At 39.2% G+C, this 23780-nt stretch overlaps 2 protein-coding genes across 2 annotated transcripts; one reads left to right on the forward strand and one right to left on the reverse strand.

Moving 5' to 3' along the window:
- The first annotated feature begins 979 nt into the window (after window positions 1-979).
- LOC117045013 (T-cell receptor-associated transmembrane adapter 1) lies at window positions 980-5174 on the forward strand. The gene is made up of 5 exons (XM_033145804.1): window positions 980-1094; window positions 2408-2444; window positions 2912-2985; window positions 3450-3508; window positions 4864-5174. Exons 1-5 carry the CDS (start codon window positions 980-982, stop codon window positions 5125-5127), a joined length of 549 nt encoding a protein of 182 aa, XP_033001695.1. The 3' UTR covers window positions 5128-5174.
- A 3022-nt stretch (window positions 5175-8196) lies between these two features.
- On the reverse strand, window positions 8197-22275 carry LOC117045547. Its single transcript, XM_033146694.1, has 9 exons — window positions 22259-22275; window positions 19722-19776; window positions 18493-18554; window positions 17533-17643; window positions 16896-16968; window positions 12752-14295; window positions 12267-12330; window positions 10056-10143; window positions 8197-9066 (listed from the first exon to the last, which is right to left on the reverse strand). The coding sequence occupies exons 2-9, from the start codon at window positions 19753-19755 to the stop codon at window positions 8946-8948; spliced, it is 2097 nt and encodes a 698-aa protein (XP_033002585.1). The 5' UTR covers window positions 19756-19776; window positions 22259-22275; the 3' UTR covers window positions 8197-8945.
- Between the last annotated feature and the right edge of the window lie 1505 nt (window positions 22276-23780).

Here is a 23780-nt window from a genome sequence, read left to right on the forward strand (position 1 = left end):
GGGAAGCTTGGTCTGAAAATGGCTGTTTGTTTCTTTCATTTTGTTCCTGGATTTGTTGTACAAAATGGGGGCAAGAGAGGCTGGAAACGAAAGTGGAAGACTTAAGACCTGTGTACTGCGCAGAGGAAAGGATTTCCTCCCCAACCCTTTCAGCCTTTGCCATTTTTCTGCTACAGATCATACCCCCAGTCCTTTTCCTGTAGCTCAGTGGTCTAACTGATGCTTTGCATGCAGAAGGCTGCAGGTTCAAGCCCTGACATCTCCAGGTAGGCCTAGGAAAGATGGACACACCACTGCCATCCAGGGTAGACAGTATTGAGACCAACTCCTTCCTCCTGTGTCCTGCAAGTGAGACAATTGCATATGTTATTTGTGCAGCAAAGATGTGTTGTTCCTTCTCCAAGGGAAGTCCCTTGAAATGAGAACCTGAAGGCTCTGTGCATTCCACTATTCTGTAGTTGCATTGCACAAAGACCAATGTTGGTCTTGACTCGAGTGCATAATGAGCCACGGCCTACCCACCCAATCTTTTTTTCTTCTAAAAATAGAGCACATTTCTAGCCTTTAAGGCTCATGAAAATAAACATGAAAGGGTGTGGTCAGGGCCTGTAAAAACCTCAGAAGCCAGGGTGGGTATGACAACTGAATGTGCTGTTGAACAGGATTTCCAGTGGTAAGAGGTTATAAAATTTATAGCACATCCCACAATTATAGGTACAAAGACCAGGATGGGGTGGGGGGTGGGGGACACAGTTGGACAGACCACACCATTGGGGAGGGGAGAGGTGTTTATTTTCAGTCCTCCTCCTGGTTGCCCAAGCCACTCTGGGTGGCTTCCAACACATATAAAAACATAATAAAACATCAAACATTAATTGTAACAATCTGATCCAATATAAAAAGTCACAATAACTATGAAGTGTGTGTATATATATAATGTTTCATTTTTAATATGTGTAAATATTTTTTTATTATAGAAATGGAGTGTTTTCAATGTATCTTTTGCTGGGTACCTCTTGGTTTTGTAATGACAATTATGATTATTTCCTTGGCGAAGAATATATCGTACTACTTGAAGGAAAAGAAAAGGAAAGGTAAGAGGCAGTAGATTTTTTGGCTTATGGGATCCTTGTGCTTCATCCAGAAGAGGCAGTTGGTGCAAAATGCTGTCGTATGATTGCTGACAGGAGTGATATCCTGACAGCATATAATTCCTTTGCTCAGAGACCTGTGCTGGTTTGCTGATCTGCAACCAAGCCAAGTTCAAGGTGTTAGTAAAGGTAAAGGTACCCCTGACCGTTAGGTCCAGTCACGGACGACTCTGGGGTTGCAGTGCTCATCTCGTTCTATAGGCCAAGGGAGCCAGCGTTTGTCTGCAGACAGCTTCTGGGTCATGTGGCCAGCATGACTAAGCCGCTTCTGGTGAACCTGAGCAGCGCACGGAAACTTTGCTGTGTTTTAAGTGACTCTGTGATATTGGGTGTGTACATGAGACTTTGTTGTTGCCAATCATAGTCGACTCTGTGGACTATACTGGGCTTCAGGGACCCATATTCTTGTCTATGTGTAAGTCTGCTTCCTGTGTGGAAGGGGAGCGGGTGGCGCTGTGGTCTAAACCACTGAGCCTCTTGGAATAACCAATCGGAAGGTCGTTGGTTTGAATCCGCGTGAAGGGCTGAGCTCCCGTTTCTCTGTCCCAATGTCTGCCAATCTAGCAGTTTGAAAGCACACTAGTACAAGTAGATAAATAGTCACCTTTGACTAGACTTAACCATCCAGGGATCCTTTACCCCCTTTTTTTTTATCTAAGTCTGCTTTCTGTGTGGAAGTGGAAATCAGGAATTAGTCTGAAATTAATATGGACATGATCACACAAAGAGCTGCGCTACTGCCACTGTAAATGAGAAAAGGTAAATTCTGTAGGCAAGACAGGCTGGAGAAACGTGCTTTGTAAATTATAGCAACTGCTATTTTATTTTTGTATGTAATAGAATTAGAGGGATGCTGGAGTCTAGCTGTTCGCCTGTGGGAGAGTTCAACCAAGGACAATTGGGTTAATTTTAAATTGAGTTACTTTGCACATACTAGATATCATCAGTTCTGGTTTTACTATACATTTTGATCACTTAAATTGGGATCTTAAAGGAGGTTTTAAAAAAGCCTTTTTCTTGCACTCTTTCACTGCATTCTTGCTTAGACACCAAGAATATGTACAAAAATATAGGTTAACTGAACTGGTTAAGGGGATAACATCTAAACCTGAGCTGTTAAATTTAGGCTGCTGCAGCTAATCACTGACCGGAAAGGTGTAAGTCAGGAAAGATTTAAAATAACAAAACAGCTTTATAGAAGACGAGTTACGTGAAGGTGTGAAATGCTTTCCTAATTTGCTCAAAACATTTTCCAGATAAAATATATGAAGACTATCAGCAATACGACCCAAGGTATGGCAAATATTTTCTTTCATTTTTTTATGGGTGAAAAGTGATTTGGCTGGCATGGAAGGTTATCTTGATTATGCATAAATACAAATATTTATTTAAGACATTTCTGTATGGCTTTTCACATCATTCACATGACTGTGAACAACTTTAAAAATGCAAGATTGGCATTAAAACTGTCACATATAAAATGCAGCTGAAACCTTGAACAGGGTTAACATCAATAGCCAACCTACTGAAAATGAAGCATTAGCAAAAGCGTGAAAGCATGGATTTTTTAATGTGACAAAAGGACCTTAATGTTGGAGCTTATCTAATTTTTTTTTGCGGGGGAGTGATTCCATAGATCGGGCACCACCACCAAAAAGGCCATCACCTCCTTATGGCTGCCAAACAGACCTCTAGCAGCTTTAGCACAACCAGACTCTCTTGCATCCTGGCATACAATATAGCTATAATTTCTTTTACAGCTCTGGTGAGTTCTATACTGAAGAATGCCCTGTTTATGACAACCTGAATCACCATCACCATCAAGACATACTAAGTAAGTTGTGCTTAAGATGTCTCCCTTCTGCACTTAGGATAATATGTCAAAGCATTTATTGTGAGAGTAAGCAAAGATTTGAATATTATTATTTTTTATTGAAAAGGAACAGACTGTTGCAGATTAAGTATGCTTAGCACGGCTGAATACAATACAACGTAGCTGGGCACAATGTTCAGAGGTCCAGTCGTATAAAATATACACAGAAAGTTTAGATTTGAATATTTGAAAAGCCCCTCCCCCCCAAGAAATTAAATGCTGATAACTGGACACATTTCTGTCCTGTCCTATTATTTTAACAGCCCAGGGAATATTCTAAATGTATATTTATATTTTATAACATGTTTAAAATGGCCATACTGCAGATTCTAATTAATTTGCTACAGCTCAGCGCAGGATATTTAAATCATTGGTAGCATTGCTCAACTCTTTTAAAAAAATGTTCTGTTTCATACAATCTCCAGATGAAAGCTGCTATGAACAAATGAATGCCCACCCTCACACATCTGCCAATGAAGTACAGGTATTACTATGGAGACTTGCTTTCTAGAGAAGGTTGACATTTTGCATCAGAGCTGTTTGTGTGACTGTAAATGAAGAATCATATGTTCTGATACTCCTCCCTTCTCCGTTGTCAGCTTGGTGCCCCTTCTACTAGCAGGCCTCTTCTGACCTCTAGCAACAATGTTATTTAATAAAAGTCCCTTCCTCTCCCTGCAAACCAGTCTTTACGTTTCCACATAGCTCTTTCCACAACCTTTCTAAAGCCCACTATTTGCACATAACCCAGATGCCTAACGGTGCTGCACTTCAAGTCGCCTTCTGCTAGTGCTTCTGCAAAAGTTCACTGAATAGCCCCAATACATTTTCTCCTTATGCTCCAGTTATTGCGTTTACACTTAAAAGTCTTTATAAACAGTTATTAAGCACCATCAGTGTGCATGGCACCATACAAAGTGGTTTTTGTTTTTTTTTTTTAAATCTGTTGCAAACCTAAGAGAAAAACAAATCAACAATGGCTCCAGTGTGTAGTATAGTGGTGTAGTGGTTAAGAGCGGTAGTCTCGTAATCTGGTGAACCGGGTTCGCGTCTCCGCTCCTCCACATGCAGCTGCTGGGTGACCTTGGGCTAGTCACACTTCTTTGAAGTCTCTCAGCCCCACTCACCTCACAGAGTGTTTGTTGTGGGGGAGGAAGGGAAAGGAGAATGTTAGTCACTTTGAGACTCCTTCGGGTAGTGATAAAGCGGGATATCAAATCCAAACTCTTTTCTTATTCATCTTTTCTTTGCCTGTCCTTCACTCTTATTTTGCGCATTATATTTGAGCATTCACACAACATAAAAGCCACTTCAGAGAAACTAATGGAGTATAGAGCAAGTTTACCGCTCGTTTCTGCTTTAGGTGATTCTGGAAAAATCCATTTGCAGCCCCCTTAACCTGGGGGTTTTATGCGGTGACTTCCCAGCCTTTTTCACATGTTCATGCCAAAGTCACTCATGTGACGAGCCGTGAGTTGGCATACTGGCATGCACTGTGCTACCTGCCCATTGCAAGGTGTGTGCCTTTCCCCCCTTTTGCCTGACGAGAAAGTGTGCCTGTGTTTTGACACAGAAATCCATTCTAGGTAAAGCCCAGAGGATTGGCGGAAAGCAGAGGGAAAGGAATGGCATGGAGGAATGACAAGTGTGAATGACATGTCGGTCACAGAACCGGTGTGTGCAGTGTGAAAGTTAGAAAAGGGGGCAGAAGCGCTGGCCTTATAATCTGTTAAACTAATGTAATAAACCCCACATACTGCAGCCTCATAGGTTCTTTTAAAAATAACTACAACCCCATGACTAACTAATATGAATTACTTATTCTTTGCCTTCTTGTAGCAGACAGCCGAGCGTCAGATGTGCTATGCTTCCTTGGATCACAGTGTCAGGAGGAAACACAAAAACCCTAAAAAAAAGAAATATCCTACCTTGGAAGTGGATGAAGACCAACTCACCAGAAGCAGCAACTTGCCCTCAGACTCCTGCATTTACCTCAACAGTGAACAACTGAACGCTGAGAATAAACTGGCTGAGGATCCAACTCACGAGGATCCCCACAGACTATTTGGGTTAATTCACACTATGACTGATGCCAATTGTTAGTGGGAATTTGGCCCAGCCGAGTTAATGTAGCTGTCAAAATACTTGGAAAACAAATGAACAACTGGGTTGATACCAGGTAGCTTAAAAACAAATTAGCTGAATAGGAAGGATGTTTGTTCAGTAATAGCTCTACATTTATCTAACCTTGGCCTAGCAGGGTCCATTGCCAAGTAGATTGTCAACTGAGAAATAATACACTGTGTGCGTGTGTGTGTTTATAGGGATGGGGTGGCACTATGGTCTAAACCAGGGGTAGGCAACCTAAGGCCCGTGGGCCGGATGCAGCCTAATCGCCTTCTCAATCCGGCCCACGGACAGTCCGGGAATCAGCATGTTTTTACACGAATAGAATGTGTCCTTTTATTTAAAATGCATTTCTGGATTAGTCGTGGGGTCTGCCTGGTGTTTTTACATGAGTAGAATGAGTGCTTTTATTTAAAATGCATCCTGGGTTATTTGTGGGGCATAGGAATTCATTCATTCCCCCCCCTCCCAAAAATATATATAGTTCGGCCCACCACGTGGTCTGAGGGACAGTGGACTGGCCCACGGCTGAAAAAGGTTGCTGACCCCTGGTCTAAACCACTGAGCCTCTTGGGCTTGCTGATTGGAAGGTCGGCGGTTCAAATCCCTGTGACGGGTTGAGCTCCCGTTGCTCTGTCCCACCTTCTGCCAACCTAGCAGTTCGAAAGCATACCAGTGCAAGTAGATAAATAGGTACCGCTGCGACGGGAAGGTAAATGGCGTTTCCGTGCACTCTGGCACTCATCACAGTCCTCTGTGTGCCAGAAGTGGTTTAGTCATGCTGGCCACATGACCTGGAAAACTGTCGGACTGCTAGATCACATCAACTTCTTAATGGGAGACTTGACTGAACTGAAACTCCATCTGACTGGGTACTTACGTAGATAAGCCTGATTCACACAGGAAATTTCTTTTCTCCCCTCATACTGTTTCAGAGCTGAACCTATTCCCATAAATAGCTCTAGGTACATAGCTATGTACCCTGGTTTGTACATACACGTACAAACCAGGGCACATAGCTATGTACCTAGAGCACTAGTCCATAGAAGGAAGCCCTTAGGTCAGGCACAGGCAAACTCCAGCCCTCCAGGTGTTTGGGACTACAATTCCCATCATCCCTAGCTGTCAGGGATGATGGGAATTGTAGTCCCAAACATGTGGAGGGCTAAAGTTTGCCTATGCCTGCCTTAGATCTTATACTGGAAAGACTAAAGTGTTGCTAACTTTTCAACATGAACCTTGTCCATCCATTATGCATTTAGGATTTGCCACATTGTACACTTAGTAACACCATGCATATTCTGTGTCTAGTAACATGGTGCGATATTTAGGGCTAATTAGCGAATAATGTTAACAGCTCTGGTTCATCTAATTAACACTTGTACAACGAGCAGATTTAATGTCCACATATGTTTTGTTTCCTGCTGATAAGTACTGCTAGAGTCGATCCCCATTGCTCAACGAGTGTGTAATGTCTTGTGCATCTGAATTCAATTGTCTGGAAAGAAAGGGGTAAATGAGGTGTAAAAATAAATCTCCAAGGAAGAATTTGACATTCTTCTAGGTATTTGAATTATGACTACTGTCCTTTTACACAGTAGTCTGTTTTATAATCTACTCCTTATTATTCCCCAGATATACTCACTTGGCTTAGTCTAAGGCTGTACCTTGTAATAAATTTTAAAAAGATTTTTAAAGTCCAGTACTGAAAAAAGAGTTGCAGTTAAGCAAATTTAATCCTACTGAAATTGGTGAGTGGCATTTAAGTGCAGGCTGTTGGAAAAAAAAGGCTGGTTGATTTAGGATTGTGTCTAATTGTAGCCTTGATGACCTGACACATCTTCTACTAGCCTTCTATATGCCAAGACATCTTTTGTTAGCTTAATGGTAAATATTTAGAGTTGACATTTGCTCCAATTTTGTCCCCTTTGCCAAAATGTTTATTCAAAGTTATCCTCACCTAATGACCTAATCAAGTAAATTAAGAACTTAACATTGTTCTTAATTCATACTTGATCTGTAGAACTGCACAAATGCTAGTATATATTTGCCAGGCCATCTGGCAGCCCTTAGCGTGCCAAATTTCTGTGCTGCCAAGCGTGTCTCCATAAGTAGTTCAGGATAAGTCTGCACTCAACTGGATGCACTGTAAAAACTACAACTTTCAAATAGCAGGAGAAATTAGCCATTTATATGTAAATAAATACATTCATTACAGCAATCATATAGTGCTACCTTTCATCAAAGCCCTGTCTGAAAAGGTCTCTAGGATTTTATCTAAAAGAATGCCAGGTCAACACACATTTCACTAAGTCCCACAGTAGAAATTTGGAAGGTATATTAAATGATGGAAGTATAGATATATCTGATGGCAAGCTGCCATATTATCATTGTAATATATTGCTGTCCCAAAGCACTGGTATGTGTACTTATATGCTCTTATGTATTGAATACTGCTTACTGTTTATAAAGCGTTCCTCAAATGTCCAATGTATTACCCATTATCTTCGTAAAATAGGCTAGAATAATTTATTCAGTATCATTGAGGGAAAACCGATAGCTAAGGCACTAAGATCAATAAACATACCCATTCCTAAAGGTAAGCTATGAATCCAAGAATTCCCTATTTGTAGTTCATAATAACCACTAGTGCCAGATTTGGCTTTGCAGTAGAAATGAGTAAAGGAAGCTCTGCTGGAGCAAAAAATGACTGTGGGCGCATAAAAACAGAAGACTCAGCACCCACCTTGCCTAGTCATTTCTCTGCTGGGCAATTGTTCCTTCCTGGGCCTACCTGGCAAAGCAGGAGCAGCAGCTGGATGCAAAACTGAAATGGATATGGTAGGATGAAAGTTCTATCTCTACTGTCATGACCACTACTTCCTGCATTTCTAGAAATAAGAAATAGGACTGCAAGATTAAGGTTGCAATCCTTAACATATTTCTTCCCAGCTAGGATGTTGGTGACTGAAAAAGGCTGCTGCTTATTAACAAAAAGGAAACACACAGCTATAAAATTTAATCCGCTAATGGAGTGCAACAAAATTCACACAACATATATAAAGGTTTATTAGGCAATATAAGTGCCAAGTACTAGTAGATACATACATTAAAACACATTTGAAGCGTGCTATATTACATTATAAATCTTCACAAATTTAGCACTTTCAACAATGGAATAAAGCTCTGCTCATCCCTAGAGTAGCTCACTGAATAGTAAATTAAATGCATTAAATAGCCTGTTAAAACATTATTTCTGCATTAAGAGTTCATTAGCCAAGCAAAACACAATAGAAATAGCTGAAATTACACCTGTAGAAAGCAAAAAGAGCATTGGCTTCCATAAATGACACTCGAGCAATGATAAGCCTTCAAGAAGGAACAGTGCTTTCCCTTAAGACAGATGATACTTTGGTCCCTAGATGCAAACAGCTGCATTAAGTGAATTCCAGAAACAGATGCCTACTCAGTTCCTTGAAGAGATATGTAGCTCTCATATGGCAAAACATATCTGCAATGGGTTAGATTCTGAATTAGGGTAAAAATCATGGAACAGGGCGCTCTCAGCTCCCTCTTCCCTCTGGAGATTCCTACACCCTCCTGAATTCTGCTTCAGAGGGTTGAAGGAACATCTGGAACAGATGTGGTGGTGGTACTGGTGGATATAACATAGGGAAAAGCATAACTGGTGAAAATTCCCTCGCTTCCATTCGTGAAAGGTCCACTAGATTTAATTTCTTTTCATAAATGGAAAGGAACTTTTGCATTCAGTCAAACAGCTTTTCCCTTAAAAATCATGAATTTTCCCTGTAGTCGTCCAGAAATGAACTTTCATAGTCTTCACACAGAAGTTCTTCCACATAAGCATTTCTTCTTCTGATTCTCCCATCATGATAGCTGAGCTTTCTGGAAACCCTGAAAAAGGAAAGAGGATCTTGTCTGTTCAAAATAGCTAGAAAGGTGCAGGAAAATGAACTGGCAGCAAACAAGTTTTTTGCTGTTTCAAAGGAAATAAATCATAATAAAAACAACAACACATTTTCCTCAATCTCCAACTCCTTGCATAATACATTGGTGAATTTTCATGGTGTTTCAGATAAATCTGTACAAAATATAATCCATTGTATATCACATAAAAAGAGTACAATAAGTAAAGAGACTTCATATTAAAGTTACTAATTTTAAACCCAACGAAGTGCTGCAAGCTCAAAAGGATGCTATAGGTGCAGCAATTTCAGGAACTCTCTCAGTAATGGCATTATTTTCACTTTGGTAGACAGCAACTATTGTCTCTAGAAAAGCATTAACCATTTGGAGATGACTCCCGACTAATGCAATAAAACACCAATATAAAGTAACTCTTCCGTCATCCTCGAGTCATATACAAAAAAGTTGTGCTCATAACTGACTTCCTGCATTCAGTTAAATACCTTTCCAGTTTCCAAACCAACTCCCAATATTTGGCACACTACTGCCAAGACCATATTTCTCAAAAAGGAAGCAGCACTGCAGAGGGGAGGGAAGAATGTATTAAGCCAACTTGACAATATGCTATCTATTATAATACCAATAAATGCTACACAGAACCACACTACCTTCAGGACAGGACTACCAAATTTCATCTGGTCCTAACAAACTTGAAAGGAGCAAATTTAACACATTCATGTCAAACATCCGAAAGTTATTAACAACCAGTAAGTGGTCAGTTAGATGCTGGTCACATAAAGCACCAATGTGCAAAGTAGATTTTAAGACAAGTTACAGTGCAAATGAAAGTTTTGCCATTCAGTTCAACTCATCTTAGGTGTAGCTTATAGGAAACCACTATTGCTTCTCCTCATCATATACTTTCACAGAGAAATACATCAAAGAGATACTGAAAAGGAATTAAGGTGATACTTAACGGTGATGTATAGTTCTGTGATTTTCTTAGGGAATCACTATTTTGCACAAACATGGGAATGTTTTCATCCACACTTGTAATTCTGGATTCTGTGATGAGATTAGATGCAGTAAGTAAAGCAAGAAATTTCATGAAAATGATAAAAAAGCCAGAACAAGAAAACCAAACTACTTCAAAGAGGACACATCTAAGGAGCATTATTATTAATTATTATTATTAATTTCATTTCTATACTGCTTTATATTTTTAAGAAAAACCTCAAAGTGGTTTATAGAATATTAAAACATCAATAAAACAATCTGAAGAAAGTCAAATATAGGGTATACAGTCAAACCAACGCAATTAACAAAAAACTAAAATACGGTATTATCTTAAAGATTTCAAAATAAAACATTACAAAAGAGGTCAACTACAGAATACATATTTAATGCAAACAAAGTTAACACAAATACTTTAAATCTTAGCAGGGTGAATAAATAAAAGTGAATTACAATGGTTAATTTTAGACTTCCTGATTTAACTGCAGCATGAATGAAGAGAGGAGCAAAGGGTACAAGCAAAATTGCTTCTGTATATCTCAGCGTCCCCATTTTTAATTTAAGAACTTCAGAACCAATACCCAAATTAAAAACAGACAAACCCAGATAATAATCATTGCAGATGTGAGCATCACTCAAACATGTAAAAATTACTGCTTCTTCCTTTAGAATGAGTGGAGAAGGAACTTGCAATTTCTGGGATGTGCCTGTAAATGTTTAAGAGTCCATGTAGCACTTTAAGTGTTCTATCACAGTTCTCATGCTTTTGCTTGTGTAAGATGTCACATAAATAGAACATTTTGGTTTTACAGTGCATTCCTAATCATGTCTAATAAGCAAGTCCGATTCCATTCAATGGGACTTACTCACAGGGAACTGAGGTTAGGATTTCAGCCTTAGGACTTATACACACTTACCTTTCCTCTGTTTTTTCTAGGCACATAAAGTCTGTGCTTTAAAGCACTGAGTACCCCCCCCCTTTTGCTCCAGAGCTTTCTTTGCAAAAATCCACTCTTTAAAGCTCAATTGGAATAAATAGCAATCCTTGGAAACCCAAACAGATGTTTGCTCTGATGGAATGCTAAAGAGTGGGTTTCCATCGGGGAGGGACCCACACCCCAGACATGGCATTTTAAGTGTAGAATGATGCCTGGAAACAGCAGGACAAAAGTTAAGTGTGAATAAGCTCTTAGTGTCCATCCTTCTTTTCACACAATGCTCTAGTCAATAGTTTTTAAAAACAACCCTGCCACAAGTAGGACATATTTGGGACTAAAACACTGAACTGAACTAAAGGGCTACAAACCAACCAACCAGACGAAAATACACTGAGTGGAATACAAGAGGTTTTTTGTTTTTGTTTTTGCTTAGCTCAACAAAAACCTCTTTTTCAAATCTGGAAATTCCCCATTTGCTTGGCCAACTGCATAACAATTCAGTAAGTCAATGTTTGACACGTATGCATGTCTAGATTTAGGTTCCATTTTCTACTGTTGTACAGTGGTGCCTCGCAAGATGAAATTAATTTGTACCGCGAGTGTTGTCGTATAGCGGAAATTTCGTCTTGCGAGGCACGGTCAGAGGAAGTGTGGTTTTATAAAAAAAACAACAACCGCAAAACGTTTCCGTTTTGCGAGTCGCGGCCATAGGAAAATTCGTCTTGCAAGTCACCCTTTTGTTAGCGAATGCCTTTCGTCTAGTGAGTTTTTAGTCTAGCGAGGCATTCGTCTTGCGAGGTGCCACTGTATTTAAAATAAGCAGGCCATGTGAATGGAATATTATTTCTAAGATTGAAAAAGGTTTCACTCATTTCCATGAATGTTTTGTTTTCCAGCTTCACCCAGTCAGTACCAGGAGCAACTTTCCTTAAAAACATCCACCCCCCCCCCCGTATTTAACAGCACTCTGTCTAAACAATTGTTATCTTCTGCTGTGGAACACCTCCAGGTGATTCTTATTTTATCGTTCTTTTGTATACAGCTGATGCTCCCCAAAAGTTTTTCAAATTAAAGCTGGCCAAGTAACTAAAGACTGAATAGCTCTTGGAATCACAAGAAATGATGGGCTAGAGAAAGAATGGGCCTCCTGTCAAAGATCTAAAGAGAACTGCTTCAACTTGCTCTGGACAACGCTTATTCAGTACCATAGATTACTTTCTCATCTTTAAAACCTACCTTTTATAAAAGTACTTGGAACAGCCAGAAAGGTGTGATTTGGAGAAATACAAAACCCAGAATCCTGAAAATAAAATGTTGAAATATTAAAAATGATGCAGTTTTACAATATGGATTATCATTCAGGGATTATTTTAATCAATGTCAACGAGCTTCTTTTCTGTCTGTTTGCTTGCTTTATATTTGTGGTAACTGTGGGCATATTTTTCAGAAGATTGGGAAAACCTGAATACTACTTTCCCCCTCCCCTGCTTCATACACATCTGTTCAGTTACCAAGATGCAAAGTGACACTGTTCTATAGTACCATAATTCACTCAAGAAAGAGTGGGATGGGGGACACGTATAAGACTTCTAGCCCAGTCCTATGCAAGCTTACTTGAAACAAGTCCTGGAAATTTACGTTTTATCTACTTCAGGAATCTTGTCACTGAGGGAATACTAAAGTGTATTTTTCATATATTTCAAAGTCAATAGTTTACTTACCATGTTTGAGGTCCAACTGTTGGCATTAGGAGTATGTAGTGTGAAAGTCATGTCAGTTTTCTGAAGATTGCTTTTCCAGTAAGGTAGCTTCTGACTTATTCGATAAGGTGACTTCTCAGATATATTTTTTAATCTTTTCAATGGTGAATTCTGAGAGTCTTCAATGCAGAAGTTTGCTGCTCTTTTAATTCTGGCAACTGAAGGTAAAGTTCTTACAGGAGAATTAACTAGGGCATTCACTGTGTCAGACATTGGGATTCCTTCATATTTTTTTAAGTTTGCAGCACGCATAAATGTAGGAATTTTTGGAAGCCCTTCAGAACACAATTTCTGATATATACTCTCAATCATATTTTTACGCTTCTGATTAAAATTTGAAGAAAGACTTTTAAAACCAAACTTGCACAGTTCTGGAGACTTCCTAGGACTTGTGCATATAGTCGAACACTTAAATGGTTTTCGCATCTCTGAACAACAAAGCTCCTTATACATTTTTTGGAAGGCATCGTCACATTTCTGTTGAGTTTTGACGGGGCTGCGATTAACAGGAAGTGATGAAAATGAATGACTTCGCTGTAGTGAAACAGCTTTGTTGAATGTTTTAATTTCATGATTCCCATGTAATCTATTTGAAGTTTTTACTGGAGAAGACTTGTTATTTTGCAAGACAGAGCTTATACCTCTATTCAATGACAAGCTTAAACATGATGTAGTGTTGAATGTGCTAATGCTCATATCAGTTTTATAATCTCCTGCTAGATTAAATGTTGTTCCTGTATCTACAGTGGAAATTGAAGAGTACTCTTCAAATGTTTGAGCCTTTCTTCTAAAGTTTGACAATGAAGGGATACAAGATGCAGTTCTGACCAGAAATGTTTCTTCTGTAGAAAGATCCCTAGGAAAAATGGTGGTCTCCATGCCATTTAGTCCAACATTCTCTGTGTATGAATGATCTTCTACAATGCCAGAAGCATCCATTTCCACACTATCTGGATTACAGTCTATGGAAGATACTACTTTAGTTACCTTGTTCATTGAGCATGGCATTTCACAATTGGCATCATACAAAGGACTAATTTGCCCATTATTTGCCATGGACAATTGATATCCCTTAGAATCATCTTCTCTCATTGTCAAGCTAGACTTCTGTTTTAATTGTCTGGACTTCCTTGCTCTGTCTGTACTGGTATTAAGCTTTGTTTTCTTAGGGTGCCAATAGCCATATCTGTACCGTTTGATCAATGAATTAGAAGAAGCTTTGCAGGATGCTTTATGCAACAATCTGCTAAGTGCCTTCACCATTCCTGGATACAAGTCTACTAATGTTATGTTATTCCAAGAACAATGCTCATCCGCAGACTCGTACATTTCCAAAAAGCTACTGCAGACAGTTTCATTTCCACCCCCAAGAGACTGATTTTCAGGCACAATTGTCATACTGTCTGAGCCTGAAGCAGTAGAGTTGGACAGCTGCAGAGATGTTGATGCAGAATGCCCATTTATAGATTCTGTTTGCTTCCTCAGGACCGCATCACGGTTACCTACTAGACCAAATAAAGAGAAGTATTAAGTACTAATACTTAATCTTTTTTTTTAACATTAAGACTATTGCTAATGATGTTCCAAACAAGCTATAATGTAAGAAAAGAAATTTAAATCAGAAGGCACTAACCACATTTTTAAATTACCTAGGATTTTCTCAGTTCCCATTGTGAAACCAGATATTTTCTATGTGTTTTAAGAAACAATCATTGTAATGATTACTTTTGAATTAAATTTGTAGCAATTTATAATTTCACTTGATAATGAGGCAATGCACACCAAAATGCTACTTAATGAAGATACTGGCACTCTCTACCTAGTGAAATCAAGTCTACATAGCTTCAGGCACCAACTTAAGACTATTTAAAAAAACCATCTTATGAAAATTTATATCTATATCTATCTATCTATCTTTGTGAGATATATCTATATTTTTATATTTGTTTCTTTAATGTATTTTTTATTTATGTCATTTTTGTTTTAACATATATTTTTATATGATTTTGCAAGTATGCAAGTAAATAAATAAATGAAACAAATTATTGGTAACCCCTTAAAAAGACCCCCAACTCTGATCCAAAGGATGTCATGCTGTCTAATAAGTTGAGAGCTCCTACATAAACTCACATTCCCACTCCTATCAATATCACAGGGACATCTCTACACACGTAACTGTTAAATGAGACTGAATTTTCTCCAGCAATGTAGAAACTTCAGTAAAGATTCTATGTATGCAGCTCTTTAATTAGACTGAATTGCTGCATTCATTATGCTTCAAATCCATCCAATAACTAACAAAAATCAAACTACAGTGAAGCATTTTTAAGCTAAAAAAATCAGAGATTTAGAATCCTCATTTCGCTTATCCTCAAAGAATAAATTTGGTTGAATAACTGTCATTTGTCCAAAGCTATCCAATAAATTTCAAAGCTAAATGGGAATCTGAAGCTACATATCATACATCTAAACACAGCTTAAGCCATTGCACCATGTTGCCTCAAATTAATGTCAATCTATGTAATTTAACTACATATAGCTAGGAGGAACATGGAACAAATTGCTTTGTAAGACAGAACGAGAAAATATGACATCCTTTGACATAAAGCAGCATTCAATTTACTACAGCTGATAGAGAGTACTAGACACCTGTTAGCTGTTGATCTATTCATAATGATACTTCAGGGTGTTGTAAAGTACAGGTTTATTACCATACACCTGTAAGCATGTTCATTTAAAATTATCTAGAGTGCTATCCTTATAAAAATTGTTTGCAGCTGATTTAAACAATACAGCATGCTACAGTAGAATCTAGCTACAGTGGTACCTCCGTTTACGAACTTAATTCATTCCAGAGGTCCGTTCTTAACCCAGCCTCCCGCTGCAGCGCCACTTCCGCTCGCATCCCGGGGCAAAGTTCGCTACCCGGAACACCTACTTCCAGGTTAGCAGAGCTCGTAACCCGATGAGTTTGTAAGGACGACGGTACATAACCCGAGGTTCCACTGTACTGAAAATGAGCTACTAAAGGAAAACAAGTTCTGACAGTGGGTTCATATCGGCCACCAGAGTGTTATACAGGGGTCGATGGAGACACACCAGATACTTCCATGCTTGTGAGCAAATGCCAAGACTCTGAACAGGATGGAGTTACTGTAGGGACAGGACGGACCACAGATCAGTGGTAGAATACTTCTTCATGCAGTGCATAGTCCAACAATGGAAGCTCACTTCCCTAGGAGGCAGCGATGGTCACCAACTTGGATGGTTTTAAAAGAGGATGGAGAAGAAGAATATCAACGGAGGCAGCAATGCTTCTGGATTCCAGATGCAGGAAACCACAGGAGGAGAAGAGAGTGGTCTTGGGCTCATGTTCAGCTTGCTGGTTTCCCACAGGCATCTGGTTGACAACTGTGAGAACGGGATGTTGGACAGGATGGGCCATGGACCTGATCCAGCAGGCTCTTCTTATGTTCAGAGGTGGGAAATACTCGTGCCAGACGCCATGAATAATCCTAGACAATACTGTGCTAGTTGGACCAGTGCTCTGACGGGTAGGTAAAGTGCTATGACAGGCCATGGCACAGCATTAAAAGCCTTTTATGGCTTCCAGCAGAACGCCGAACAACTCAGGTGCTGAGCAGTTGCTAATGCAGAACTGAAGGTCCAGCAGAAAAAAAGAATGGTGGTGGTGTGGGGAGGAGATGTTGCGGTCCTTACCAGGCTTTTTCAAAGCAGATGCAAGGGAGCAGGCTGGAGCTAGCTAAACAGACATGCTGTTACAGCCACTGCTTGTCAATGGAGACATAGCAGGTAAGTACATGCTGGTTCAGTTGGTCTTTGTATACTCCACAAAAAACTCAAGAGCTAGACTCATATGTAGCTCATTTCCAATTCAGATAACAAAGTTTCTAAAAACACCAATTAATTAAGTCTTATAAGGAGTGCTTAGCATTATGGTACCGAGCCAGCCAATCAGAGCTAGCATTTGTGCTCACTAGATTGGAAAGTTTGTTGTGCCAGCCTTCTTATGCAAGGAAACCATTTACTTCTCCTTTAAACACTATTTTTCAGTAAAACATTTAGGATTTGTCATGATGCTCACCACTCAAGGATTCACCTCCCAGCTTTTGCAAAGGAGACCACTGGTAAACACTCTTTGCTTTGGGTCTTGTAACCTAAGCCAAAATCCCAAAGGTAGATAGTTAGTAAACAGAATTAAAGATTTGCAGAAAGACACAAGCCTTAAATGACTAAGCAATTAAGCACTACTTGAGATATACATCCTATGTACTATAGTTTGGTGCTTTGCAAATCGAGTATAAGTGCCCAATAATATATTGAAACTTAAAATATTATGTAACAGTTGCATTTTTATACTCCATTTATTATGTCCCAGCCCAATGGGACCAAAGCACACACAGGAAGAACAAAATCCCATCTCAGTAACTATTAACCTGATATCATACTTTATGGCTATTAGGGTGTCAGTACAGTAGACATTACATTTAAGTCTTCCTGATCCATTTCAATAGAAACACTGGGAATGTGTACAGATAATGTCTATTCTATTCTATTCTATTCTATTCTATTCTATTCTATTCTATTCTATTCTAATGTACCTCCAAGAGAAAAATAATAATAAATGAGGAAGACAGGAAAACTGAACTGCACATAGAAATCTGGACTTGCATTACTAGCTGTAAGTTTAAAGATTTCAATACAATCAGCTGAACAGTTACCATAAGTGATTTTGGACCAAAGTCGACACTATTCTCCAACAGAACATCCATTTTGACTTGGTATTTATTCTTTGCAGGTGTTCCAGAAAAGTATACGAGAGAAGTATCTTCCTTTTGTTAAAAATAGAGCGAATAGAAGTTGAAACAAGATTTGGTGTTATTGTTTTTTTATCAAAACAAAATAAAAAACAAAAAAAATCCTTCTGGTAACACCTTAGAGACCAACTAAGTTTGTTCTTGGTATGAGCTTTCATGTGCATGCACACTTCTTCAGATTTTTTTATGTTGAACCATCAAGGATAGTACACACAATGTAGTCTACTCTCATTCTTAAGTTGTTGAGGGTTTTGTCTTTAAGGCTATGTTTCTAAATGCATATGTGACAAAGCCCTTTTGAGCTGTTTGAGCAGGTTGCACATTTCATTTGTCTCATCCTACCAGGTTTTAGTAATGCCTATTAGGCCATATTTGCTTGTCTGTATTAATATCTCAATCATATTATTATTATTATTATTATTATTAATTATTATTCCTGCTTGATTTCCATAGGTACTACTTGCTGTACAGTACATGGCAATGACCAATATTTTCTCTTCTCTCTTAAACTAGAAGAAACCCACAATAATGACTGCAGTCCCTGCAATAAGGAAGAGAAAGGCTTTTCATATACTATTCACTCAAACAGCCACATTAGTACACTGTGATCAAGAATTTGGAAGGGAATCACAGCTTTTGAAAAGTAAGTAAGAGCAAACCAGAACTCATGGCTATAGTTTCATAAACACAGACAGAGCCTATGGAATTTTCAGAAAACTTTTGGCAGAACTTAGGGGAGTTTCGAGTTCAGTCACTCCTCATATTGCTTGTTTCCTGCCAATCTTCTTCCTAATCATATTTCTCCTAAGACAAATATCCTAAATTTTCAAATGTTCAAATACGGTAACCAAAATTCTCATTCACCTTGATATGCGTATTTTCCAAATGTCTGTTAATGGATGCCAACTCAACATCGCTTATGTGACCTACAATTCAAAGTAAAGAAACAAAACATATCTCAAATATAAGATTGCTTCCAATTTCTTTGATAAAAGAAATTTGTAAAATTTAACCTCGACACAAAACCTCAAGGCAATGAACTATGCAATATTCTTTTTCCAAGACTGACAATTTTCTCTGGGTGTATTATTCCGCTCATTGCTAGCACACCTCTCTTTGGGTGTTACTTGTATGAATCAGGCAAGTGTGGTGAAAGTAGCTGCAGGCTCATGCAATTTATAACCCTGACTGCCCAGGAATTTAAATCACACAGGGAGTCTCACGCACAATGTAGTCCCCACTTCAGAAATTATGCCTCTGTAGGCACCATGAAGGAGCCGCACAACTCTGGGGAAAGGAGCAAACCGCACAACGTCACAACCCCCTTCCCTGCTCCAGCCCACTTCACATGGGCAACACCTGAAGGAAGAGATTGTGAAGCTTGTATAGTGTCCCAAAGTCATTTCATTACTCTCACCTCTTGATAGGTGACTGTTTAATAGGAATGAGAAATGTTGGAATGAAAAGTGTTGTTCTTTCTTTCCCATCCTGAAGGTAGGGCAGAGACCAAAAACAGAAGGCTGCTCATGAACATGGCATGCAGAAAAGCTGCTGGGTCAAAGTTAGGCGTGTAGTCTTGTTTTTCCTTTGCAATTATAGTTACCCAAAGGAGAGCAAAATTAATGATACTATTAAGAATGCAGAAGGGGCTACAGTGTGGCAACAAAATAGGATTCAGCAAATGATGAGACAGGTAGTTGATATTGCTCCTTAAGTTACTGATTTTGATAAGTCCATGCAGTCCCCCAATTTGGTTACTGCTATATTAGCTATCTCACTTACAGAAGAAAACTTTTTGATGAAGGGTTCAACTGTTTGAACAAGAAAGGAGTCATGCTCAAAAGAAAATGACAAATCATTTTTCAATTAAGGTGCATGTCACAACATTAATGTACAAATTTATGTACAAAGCCTATAGATTTTTTTCCTGGAAATTGTAAAGAAATAAAGCAGAACAATCATTGCTCAGTGGCATATACCAGTAATAATTTTAAAATGCATGTGATCATCTCTCTCAATTGTCATCCACACCCAAGACAGCTTAGATTAGTCCTATAAATAAATTGCATGCTCTTCTGCCAAGCCTGCCTTACCTGTATCAAGTAGGCTCTTTCCACATGAGACCATGGACTGCTCTTCATTAGGTGACTTAATAATTGCAAAAAATGAAACAAAAAACAACAGCCCTATATTAGCTAAATTTGGGTTAGAAAATCAACTTTAATATTACAGTCAATGTATGGGGATGTAATGGATCTTCATTCTACCAAACTTACATATTTACTTGATTTAAACATTCGATCAAATGCTAGCATCACTCCACATAAATCTGCAATGGCTATGGCTGTCAACAATCTAACTACAGGTAGGTAAGCCATGTTGGTCTGCCATAGTAAAAAAAAAAAGAAAAAAAAGAATTTCCTTCCAGTAGCACCTTAAGAGACCAACTAAGTTTGTTCTTGGTATGAGCTTTCGTGTGCATGCACACTTCTTCAGATACACTGAAACAGACCCTTATATATAGTCGTTAACAGTCGTCAACAGGTTTTCCACACCTATCAGCCAATCACCCATTCCCACCACCCTTCTGCGTAATACCCCTCCCCACTCTCTCACTATATATAAGGATCTGGTGACTTCTGTTACAGTGTATCCGAAGAAGTGTTCATGCACACGAAAGCTCATACCAAGAACAAACTTAATTGGTCTCTAAGGTGCTACTGGAAGAATTTTGTTTTGTTTTGTTTTAACAATCTAACTGTGCAATACATATGTTGCTTTAAAAGACTTAGGCAAGCATTTTTAAAATATATACTACACATTTACCTGCCCCCATCACCTTCTCAATGCAATTTAATATTACCTGCTATCATTTGTACACTTTTCTTGCTACTAACAAAAAAATAAAGTTACTGGATGGGAAGATTAATCTCCTTCTGATGGAGAAGAGGGCTATTGACGGCTACTAGCCATGATAGCTATGTTTTGCCTTCACAGTTGGAAGGAGCAATGCTGCTGAATACCAGTTGCTGGAAACCACAGGAGGGGAGAGTGGTCTGGTGTTTGAATCCTGCAAGTTTCCCACAGGCATATCTGGTTGGCCACTGTGATCCAGCAGATAAAGGATTCATGCAGAACTGTTAAGTTTCAGGCAAATTCTAAATGCAGAAGCACACAGCTTTAGCTGAAGCCATTTTCATGAATTTTACAGGATGTGAGGCTATTCAAGACTGCAGAAGAAGTGCCAGTAAGTTGGCACAAGCTATATAATATTGTTTGGAGGTATTTCTCTAAGCAAGACCAGTTTTCTTGCACATTTCTTAATAGGGTTAGAAAAGCACCCTACAACTCTGAGCGTTTGGGTATTGTTAAGCACACTTCTGACAGCACAGAGACAATATTTTATAGGGTTGCAGTTCTACCCTGCCCTACATTGGAAATTTCAATGGGATGGAAAGTACACCCCTTAAACCTGTTAATGTTATTCTTCCCACCCCATGTTGGATGAAGGTTCATTTCTACATGAAGCTGCTGAGAACAGTCATTAGATGTTTTGGTACTATCAGTACACTGATGACATGGAGCTCTATTTCTGCATAATAACTGAATCAGGAGAGGCTGTGTGAGCCCTAGACCAGTGTCTGGATGCAACGGTTGGATGGATGAGGGAAAATAAACTGAACTTGAATCCTCGTAATCCACTGTGAGTGAATGGTTCCCATGGTCTGCCCTGGACAGAGTTTGGGGGGTGGGGTGCTGGATCCAGCTTTGTCACTTGATGCCCAGGTAGCCTCAGTGACTGTTTCAGGATTGGGAGAGCTTGACCACAGTAATTCAGGTACTGGTGATTTCAACATTGGATTACTTCAGTGTAAGTCTTCTCTTTTGCTACATTTAGTTCGGAGTGCTGCAGTACGGTTGTCAACAGAAGTGAAAAACCTTGTGAGCATATAACAGTTTTGGTCAGGGATCTGCACTGGTTGCCCATTTGACACCAGGTCAAGTCGAAGGCGTTACTATTAGTATATAAACCTTTAATAGCTTGGCACATTTACTTGCAGGATCACCTTGGCCCAATACAGTGGTACGTCGGTTCTCAAACATCTCTGTTGACGAACGTTTCAGAACCCGAACGCCGAAAACCCAGAAGTAAATGCTTCCATTTCTGAATGTGCCTCGGAAGTTGAACGACTTCCGCTGTGTGTTTTTCAATTTTCTCAGTTGCATTTGCAGGCAGCCATTTGCGCCTCTGTTTTTGAATGTTTTGGAACTCAAATGGTCTTCCAGAACGGATTATGTTCGAGAACCGAGGTACCACTGTATATATTTCATAAAAATTATAAACTGTTTGATTGTAAAACACTTCTAAGTGGTTTACAGAAAATATTCGCTAGACTGGTTCGAGCTATGGAACTGGCACTGTTACACGTACCACAATCAGTATTTTTTTGAAACTCCCTGCCTATCAACATCATCCAGGCACTTTCTCTGCACTCTTCCTTCAGTGACTGTACCATTTCCTCAATATGCCCATGAACAGGATCCCAGAACAGACCCCATTCAAATACAACTCCAGAAAAAAGTAGATGGATAACTATTCTGGTTGACTGCCGTCATGGGTGCTACATACCTGATACTCCTCATAGTTCTCAGAGTCGGAGGACAGCTGCCTCTCAATTTCTTAATTGAAAAAGAATTCATTGAAATTATAAAACTGAAGATAACAGCTCTCTGACAGGTTATAATCAGTCCACATAGTCAAAGGTAGCCACTTGGCTTTTCCATCTGAGAACCCCTGCCCCACTTTACAAATTCTATGGAGAAATCTCCATTTAAACCTGGCTGTACAGCCACCTCTATTGTAGTGACTGTATTGAATGGGGAAATAATTCACGTGATCCTGGAAATGGTTGGTTGTGGCACAAGACTCAGTTTTGCTATACAAGCGCAAATCAAATTTTTGAAATCTAGATCTTACACCTACATATGTGCAACAAAAAGTTGAATATATATTTAATTAGTTCTCACAGGCAATTAAATAAAATTAGGCATGATACAGGTTCCATCACACCAACACTAGGGTATATATCAAAGCAACTGCCTTCAAGTCCCATGAAGTTGATGCTTAACACAATATCCTTAGGAATTAATGAGATCTGGTAAGTGGCTGGTCTTAAAGGGAGGAAGGTCAGCTCTTCTAATGAAATGCATTGCACACTTTTCAGAATAATAAGTACAGGCAACCCCCCCCCATTTATGCGTGTTCTATTTGTGCACGGCCGCAAATGCACGAATCACGCCAAACTGGGAAGTGATCCCAAAACATCACAAAAGGGGGAAGACTTGGGTGGGATGAGGCGGAACAGGGTACTTGCAGGTTTTGCTAGTTGCTTGTAATTCAAACATATTTGGGTGAGCCATAAAAGTCATTTAAAAAGCAATTCCATAACAACTGAAGAATTAAGCTCCAGTGACCATTTTACGAATACCTTGCAAGAATGAACAATTAGATTCTGCTTTATAACATAAAAGGCTCATAAAGTCTTTCCAAGTGAAAAGCAGGCTTTTTTTTAAAAAAAAAAATGATACAAATACATTCATATGAAGAAACACAGTACACTGATAAAGCTAAAAATAAATCCAATAAGGTAAAGGTAAAGGGACCCCTGACCCTTAGGTCCAGTCGTGTCCGACTCTGGGGCTGTGGCGCTCATCTCGCGTTACTGGCCGAGAGAGCTGGTGTACAGCTTCCAGGTCGTGTGGCCAGCATGACTAAGCCACTTCGGGCGAACCAGAGCAGTGCACGGAAACGCCGTTCACCTTCCCGCTGGAGCAGTACCTATTGATCTACTTGCACTTTGACGTGCTTTTGAACTGCTAGGTGGGCAGGAGCAGGGACCGAGCAACAGGAGCTCACCCTGTCGCAGGGATTCGAAATTCTGACCTTCTGATCAGCACAGCTGACCTTAACCCACAGCGCCACCCACGTCCCTATATATCCAATAAAAATAGCCAATTTTATGTGGTATTTTTTTCTTTGCAATAGCTCATTTAAATCAAGATTACAGCAAGATTATCAATCTGTGGATTTAGTAAAAAAAGAAGAACAAAACCATGTATCTTAAGCCATATTAATCTTCTTTCATAAAAAC

The sequence above is a fragment of the Lacerta agilis genome, chromosome 4 (genome assembly GCF_009819535.1).
Source record: "Lacerta agilis isolate rLacAgi1 chromosome 4, rLacAgi1.pri, whole genome shotgun sequence".
NCBI lineage: Eukaryota > Metazoa > Chordata > Lepidosauria > Squamata > Lacertidae > Lacerta > Lacerta agilis.